At 42.0% G+C, this 8,491-nt stretch overlaps 1 protein-coding gene across 1 annotated transcript; it reads right to left on the bottom strand.

The window, feature by feature from the left end:
- Window positions 1-845: 845 nt before the first annotated feature.
- Window positions 846-3,215, bottom strand: LOC311122300 (protein NLRC5-like; the record flags this gene model as incomplete). Its single annotated transcript, XM_084196684.1, has 3 exons — window positions 846-1,230; window positions 1,484-1,768; window positions 1,969-3,215. Coding segments are annotated over 3 exons (1,917 nt in total), but the record flags the coding sequence as incomplete, so codon positions are not given.
- Window positions 3,216-8,491: the final 5,276 nt, after the last annotated feature.

Raw genomic sequence — 8,491 nt, 5'->3', positions numbered from 1 at the left:
TCACCAACACTTGAAGTTTTATACTACAATGTTTCTACAAGATAATAATCACTAGCATCACATAATCACTAACCACCACCCATGTTCAGACTCACCTCAGCTGTGAGATGTAGGGCAGACACTGAAGGAAACTCCTCACTTCACTCTCTTCATCTGACAAGCCCTTCAGCTCTACTGGTTTCTTCTCTGGTTGGAGTTTCAGCACTTCTAGGAGGAGGGAGGCCTTTCTCTTTGAGAGGTCTATGGACCAGACTGCAGGAGCTGACTGGTAAACTGGCTGTAATAATGGAAGGACACTCCTGCCTGTTTGAGTCTCATAGTCCTTCACATGAGAGTACAGATCCAGCAGGAAATCGCATTTCTGACTGTGATATACTTCAGACAGTGACAACAGTTTCTCTACAGTTGTTTGTATGGTTCCTCTCTCATGGAGAGCTGCTTGAAGACACAGATTCAGTAGGAATATCTTCTCTCTGTTTGTCCTCTCTTCAGGGGAACTTCTTTGATCATGTGGTGGAGGAAAACTGCAAGAACAGTTAAACAACAAATAGATGAATATGTGAGAGATATTTGAATTTCTGATGGTCACATTATGGCAGTTAAAATATAATGACTATCTTTCTAAACTCATCATCTACTTAAATTGTTCCATAAAATCCTGACTACAAAGATTGCATATTTTCCAAACGGTATGTGTCTGTTTAGTTTATTAAGTTACTGCAGAAAGCTAAACGCATCCTCTCTAAAGGGAAATACAGGGACAGACAACTACAATCTCTGAACTGTACAGATCCAACTCACCTCAGCTGTGAGATGTAGGGCAGACACTGAAGGAAACTCCTCACTTCACTCTCTTCATCTGACCAGCCCTTCAGCTCTATTGGTTTCTTCTCTGGTTGGAGTTTCAGCACTTCTAGGAGGAGGGAGGCCTTTCTCTTTGAGAGGTCTATGGACCAGACTGCAGGAGCTGACTGGTAAACTGGCTGTAATGCTGGAAGGACACTCCTGCCTGTTTGAGTCTCATAGTCCTTCACATGTGAGTACAGATCCAGCAGGATGTCATATCTCTCAGTTTGATACACAGAGAACAGTGACAGCAGTGTGTTCACAGCTCTCTGGAAAGTTTCTCTGTGATCTAGTGCTGCTTGTAGACACAAATCTAGTAGGACTGCTTTCTCTTCTGTCTCCAGTCTTTCAGGGGATCCTCTCTGATGTTCTAGTGGGGTAAACCTGTGACCCATAAAACATAAGAATGTCTATGTTCAGATAGAAGCAGGGAGAATGTGACTGCTGCCTCTTTTACAGACTGAATACTGTTGTCATCATGTCTATCTTGTTGTGTTGTTGCAATGTCTTGTTTGTCTGTCTTAGCCTTTTGATAGGTTGTCATTGGAAATAAGAACAATATGTTCTCAACTGACTTAAATAAATGAATAGTCACAAAGACATTGTGTAAATATATATTGGCTGTGGAAACACTCACCTGAGTTTGTTGATATGTGATAAACAGTCTAAAATGGTTTTGCTGAGAGCTTCACTGAGAAGAGTTCTCTGACCCCAGTGTAGACAGAGATGAACCCTCTCTAGACTCTGCTTCATCACTTCTTCTGCTCTCTCAAACACTCGTCTTTCACCCTGGACTGGAAGGTGCAACTCATTTCCACAGAGACCAAGTAAGCTGGTGAAGTCCATCTCTGCCACACTGCTCAGCAAAGTTGTCCAGAGTTGACACAGCATTGAGTGGTCAGATGAATCACCAGAGGAGGGCCTTTAAAAGAGATTAGATTATAAATTAAATTATACAGATTATTTCAACGTAGCATGACACAGAAGTGTTTATAACTAAGTATCTGAATGGAAGAGAATACAATAGATATTTTTATAAAAATCAGTTGCTTCATCACAATGTATCTTTCTTTGACTGGTTAATTGTCAATAAACTTGTGAATTAGATAACACAAATATTACCCAAGATGTCTGACATTCTTCAGAGAGCCCAGTATCAGCCTTACTCCTTGGTCTGACACAATGCAGTCTTTCAGGTCCAAGCCAACCTTTCTCTCTGCAGACTGACTGGTCACATAAGACACTGCACAGCACTGGTGAGGATCAAGATGTTCTCCACTCAGGTCTAGATGATAGTCCAGTTTGTCCAGGAGAAGGAGACAGGCCTCAGTAGACTGATGTTCATACAAGCACTTACAAAAAAACAGAAGATCTATCTCAAACTCAGGAGCACCACCTTCTGCATGATCTTGGTTTGTTTGAGATGGAAGAAATGTGTTCACCACTTCCTTGAAGAACCAATCTGACGTCTTCTTGATCTGTTGATCTGGAACTAGACCGTTTACCAATCTAATATTCCTCTCATTCAGAAGCCCACACAGGAAGGGAATCAAGTGTTTTGTGTGTTTCCATTCTTCAGTCTGGCACTTCTCTAGAACCTCTCTGATTTGATCTGGATTCTGTAAGAGCCAAAGGGCACCAAAGAACTCCTGCATTGTGTAGTGGAGAAATGCACAGTAAGTGTCTGACGCTGTGGGTGCAATCTTAACCATAAGTGCTCCCAAGAACGCAAAATGGACACTGCTTTCTTCACAACTCAGTGTTGTCAAGTTCATGTTTTTTTCATTTGTTGCATGAAAAGCTATTTCTGCCAAAGACAATATTTTCTCTCTGTTTTCTTTGAGATAATTGTCGATATCCTTATCTCGTATGCTACTGTGTTTTTGGATGCACTGACGGAGGATGTTGCTGTACATTTCAGTTATAGTGCATGTCTGTTTAGAAGCCTCTGAGGTAGGGAAATAAATGCAGGTAACCACCATCAGTGCATACATTGGGACATGGCACAGACTGAACAACTCTTTGTTGTTTAACACACTGCTCAAGGAGTCAGGATCAGCACTCAGCATCTCTGTTAAGTAAGCCCTGATGGATGCATCACTGAACCCTTTCACCTCCACTCTGAACCAGTCTGCGGGCCAGTCTGTCAGGAAGTCTTCAGATTGATCTGGTCTGCATGTGGTCACAATCTTTGCATCAGGGAGGAGGTTCTCCATAAGGTCCTTTACTACTGACAGAGAGGAGAGGTCTGTGATTCCATCAAATATGATGACAACGTTTTCAGAGTTCTCCTTAATATCTTGTAACACTTCATCTTTACTTTTTTTGGGCTCACTGTACATGTTAAAGAGAAGGTCCTCCAGGCTCATGGGTTTTCTGTGTGAAATGTCTCTCACGTCAAAATAAAACATGTAATCTAGTTCTCTGTGATCTTTCTCTGCCCAGAGGTTCAACATTTGATGGGCAACTGTTGTTTTTCCAATTCCAGGTTTTCCAAAAAGGAGGATTTTTTTCTCATGTGTTCTAAGCAGGTCAGCAGGGGATGTTTCCTGTTTGGCCATGGGGATGAAGCTCTTCAGCTTTTTAGGGCGAGCTTTCTTGCATCTTTTGCTTTTCACTTTAATTTTGGAGAGAGATGAATGCACATCTGTATCTAACACAAGAGGGGTGTAAGATAAAGTCCCCTCATTTCTACATGTCTCTGGTAGGAGACTACAGCTTTGTTTCCATGCACTATTTGTGATCTTCCGTGCTTTACATTTCAGCTGTGTCTGATATCCGTGACAGGGTTTTGAACCTAAAATAAGGGTATTAAGGGAAGAGAGAGTAAATGCACTGTGCAAACAAATCAAAGCCAATCTAAAGGACTAGAGAAAATCAGGACAGAAAGCTACAAGGATACACTAGCAGATCTTTGTAGATTGAAGGTGCTCTTTTGGGGCTAAATGGTCATCAAAAACAAGAAGAACCAAGGGGCACTAAAAACAAAGTTAAAATGCCTGTATTATGATGGCATGTTCAATAGAACAATATGTATAAAACCTCTGATGCGTTTCAGCGTAGCCTTCATCAGGGAGGACAATGACAAATCTCTATTGAACACGCCATCATAATAAAGGCATTTTTACTTCATGAAGAGTGCATTGGTCACACTTATTTTTGATGAACAATCTAAAAAGGTACATTAACCCCTTTCAATGTGCGCTTCAGATAGCTTCGCCAGCACCATGGAACCAAAGGAATAGTGCCTAAAGTACAAACCCTGTCTATGGAGCGCGCACAGTAAGCTAAATTAACCACACCTAAAATAATATTTGAAAGACACATTTCAACAGGTCTGCTATTTTTTAGCCCAGCCAATTGTATACTATATAGTGTATACTAAGAGGATACCATACGATCACTTACCAACAAAGTAGTCTGTCATCTCTTGGTCTTCCTTAAAGGGGAAACAGCTGATCCATTGCTGTAAGTCAGCGTCGTCTAAGGTCCTCTTCCTTGTGATGTGTAGAATTTTCAGCAACTCATAGCATGCAGCCTCTCCTTTGACCGAGACCCAGTCCAGTATGTTTCTGGTTTGTTCAGAACAGTCAACTTCAGCCTTAATTTTACTGACTTGCTCCCCGTGAAGAATCTTGCACTGGAACAGGTTTTCCACAATGAGGGGAAGATTCTGGAGCCTTCCAATGAGACGTAGCCTTCCATTTCTAATGTACTCTAAAGCAGATTGTCTTGCAGAAGCCATGTCCCAGGTTGTTTCTGCAGCATCACTGGTATGTTTCAACACGTAGGATCTCTGGAAGACGAAAGTACATAGTCAGTTAATAGTAGAACAGTTAAATAATGATTAGGTTTATTCATTCAATTAAACTTTTTAGCCCATGTAAACAAAACATACACCAACTAAATGTGAATGTATCTATTACAATGGCGTAAAACAAGAATATAAACTCTACAAAAAAAGAGACCCTGTCTTTCAAAGATAATTCATAGAAATCCAAATAACTTCACAGATCTTCATTGTAAAGGGTTTAAACACTGTTTCCCATGCTTGTTCAATGAACCATAAACAATTAATTTACATGCACCTGTGAAACAGTCGTTAAGAGACTAACATATTACAGACGGTAGGCAATTAAGGTCACAGTTATGAACATTTAGGACACTAAAGAGGCCTTTCTACTGACTCTGAAAAACACCAAAAGAAAGATGCCCAGAGTCCCTGCTCATCTGCATGAACGTGCCTTAGGCATGCTGCAAGGAGGATGAGGACTGCAGATGTGGCCAGGGCAATAAATTGCAATGTCCGTACTATGAGACGCCTAAGACAGCGCTACAGGGAGACAGGACGGACAGCTGAAAATCCTTGCAGTGGCAGACCACGTGTAACTACACCTGCACAGGATCGGTACAGCCGAACATTACACCTGCGGGACAGGTACAGGACGGCAACAACAACTCCCCGAGTTACCCCAGGAACACACAATCCCTCCATCAGTGCTCAGACTGTCCGCAATAGGCTGAGAGAGGCTGGACTGAGGGCTTGTAGGCCTGTTGTAAGGCAGGTCCTCCACCAGACATCACCGGCAACAACGTCGCCTAGGGGCACAAACCCACCGTCTCTGCCCGGTGTCGGGGGGGGGGGGGTACTGTCGGATTCTGCCGAGACTGCCCTACCTTCTGGCTCGGGCAGGCCTCGGCGTTCGTCGTCACCAGAGTACTAGCTGCTGCCGCTCTATGTTCTATATTTCTATGTTCATTTGATTGTTGTCTGTTATTGCGCACCTGTTCCCCATTATGTTAGTTTGTCCTCCCTATTTAACCTGTTCCCCATTATGTTAGTTTGTCCTCCCTATTTAACCTGTTCCCCATTATGTTAGTTTGTCCTCCCTATTTAACCTGTTCCCCATTATGTTAGTTTGCCCTCCCTATTTAACCTGTTCCCCATTATGTTAGTTTGTCCTCCCTATTTAACCTGTTCCCCATTATGTTAGTTTGTCCTCCCTATTTAACCTGTTCCCCATTATGTTAGTTTGTCCTCCCTATTTAACCTGTTCCCCATTATGTTAGTTTGTCCTCCCTATTTAACCTGTTCCCCATTATGTTAGTTTGTCCTCCCTATTTAACCTGTTCCCCATTATGTTAGTTTGTCCTCCCTATTTAACCTGTTCCCCATTATGTTAGTTTGTCCTCCCTATTTAACCTGTTCCCCATTATGTTAGTTTGTCCTCCCTATTTAACCTGTTCCCCATTATGTTAGTTTGTCCTCCCTATTTAACCTGTTCCCCATTATGTTAGTTTGTCCTCCCTATTTAACCTGTTCCCCATTATGTTAGTTTGTTCTCCCTATTTAACCTGTTCCCCATTATGTTAGTTTTGTCAGGTGGCTGATGTGGATGTGGTGTAGGAATCAAGCGCAGGACACAGAAGCTTCGTCCAACCAGACTTTACTAGACGACAAAAATAACAAAATGGGCCTCAACAAACCCGGAGGCGAACGATTACGCAGCAGTGCGTAAAACACCAAAATACTGATAGCGCACGAAAACAGTGTGACGGTCCTAAACAAGCAATAGGCAAAAGGACAGCACCAAAAGACAGGCGGAACAATTACACACAACACACGACTAATAAACGAGAAACTTATAGGATACATAATTAACACTAAAAGGAAACAGGTGTACAAAGACGACAAAACCAAACAAACATCGATAACATACAACGGTGGCAGCTAGTACTCCGGGGACGACGACCGCCGAAGCCTGCCCGAACAAGGAGGAGGAGCAGCCTCGGCCGAAACCGTGACAAGTTTGTCCTCCCTATTTAACCTGTTCCCCATTATGTTAGCTTGTCCTCCCTATTTAACCTGTTCCCCATTATGTTAGTTTGTCCTCCCTATTTAACCTGTTCCCCATTATGTTAGTTTGTCCTCCCTATTTAACCTGTTCCCCATTATGTTAGTTTGTCCTCCCTATTTAACCTGTTCCTGTCACGCCCTGGCTCTGGGACTCTGTTATGTTGAGCCAGGGTGTGTAGTTTCTATGTGTTTGTGTTCTGTGGTTAAGTTCTAGTGCTTGTGTTTCTATGTTGGCCGGGGTGGTTCTCAATCAGAGGCAACGTGAATCAGCTGTTGCTTGTTGTCTCTGATTGGGAACCATACTTAGGCAGCTGTTTGGGCATTGTCATTTGTGGGATCTTGTTCCGTATGGTGTGTATTGTAACCAAGGACTTCACGTTTCGTATCGTTTGTTGTTTTGTTCGTTCAATAAATAAGTATGTTCACTTATCACGCTGCGCATTGGTCCACTTCCTCCGACGATTGTGACAGTTCCCCATTATGTTAGTTTGTCCTCCCTATTTAACCTGTTTCCCATTATGTTAGTTTGTCCTCCCTATTTAACCTGTTTCCCATTATGTTAGTTTGTCCTCCCTATTTAACCTGTTCCCCATTATGTTAGTTTGTCCTCCCTATTTAACCTGTTCCCCATTATGTTAGTTTGTCCTCCCTATTTAACCTGTTCCCCATTATGTTAGTTTGTCCTTCCTATTTAATCTGTTCCCCATTATGTTAGTTTGTCCTCCCTATTTAACCTGTTCCCCATTATGTTAGTTTGTCCTCCCTATTTAACCTGTTCCCCATTATGTTAGTTTGTCCTCCCTATTTAACCTGTTCCCCATTATGTTAGTTTGTCCTCCCTATTTAACCTGTTCCCCATTGTTAGTTTGTCCTCCCTATTTAACCTGTTCCCCATTATGTTAGTTTGTCCTCCCTATTTAACCTGTTCCCCATTATGTTAGTTTGTCCTCCCTATTTAACCTGTTCCCCATTATGTTAGTTTGTCCTCCCTATTTAACCTGTTCCCCATTATGTTAGTTTGTCCTCCCTATTTAACCTGTTCCCCATTATGTTAGTTTGTCCTCCCTATTTAACCTGTTCCCCATTATGTTAGTTTGTCCTCCCTATTTAACCTGTTCCCCATTATGTTAGTTTGTCCTCCCTATTTAACCTGTTCCCCATTATGTTAGTTTGTCCTCCCTATTTAACCTGTTCCCCATTATGTTAGTTTGTCCTCCCTATTTAACCTGTTCCCCATTATGTTAGTTTGTCCTCCCTATTTAACCTGTTCCCCATTATGTTAGTTTGTCCTCCCTATTTAACCTGTTCCCCATTATGTTAGTTTGTCCTCCCTATTTAACCTGTTCCCCATTATGTTAGTTTGTCCTCCCTATTTAACCTGTTCCCCATTATGTTAGTTTGTCCTCCCTATTTAACCTGTTCCCCATTATGTTAGTTTGTCCTCCCTATTTAACCTGTTCCCCATTATGTTAGTTTGTCCTCCCTATTTAACCTGTTCCCCATTATGTTAGTTTGTCCTCCCTATTTAACCTGTTCCCCATTATGTTAGTTTGTCCTCCCTATTTAACCTGTTCCCCATTATGTTAGTTTGTCCTCCCTATTTAACCTGTTCCCCATTATGTTAGTTTGTCCTCCCTATTTAACCTGTTCCCCATTATGTTAGTTTGTCCTCCCTATTTAACATGTTCCCCATTATGTTAGTTTGTCCTCCCTATTTAACCTGTTCCCCATTATGTTAGTTTGTCCTCCCTATTTAACCTGTTCCCCATTATGTTAGTTTGTCCTCCC

The sequence above is a fragment of the Coregonus lavaretus genome, assembly GCF_964263955.1.
Source record: "Coregonus lavaretus genome assembly, contig: HAP1_SCAFFOLD_9971, whole genome shotgun sequence".
Taxonomy (NCBI): Eukaryota; Metazoa; Chordata; class Actinopteri; order Salmoniformes; family Salmonidae; genus Coregonus; species Coregonus lavaretus.
The sequence above is the reverse complement of the archived record's forward strand: the minus strand, read 5'-3'. Positions and strand labels throughout refer to the sequence as shown.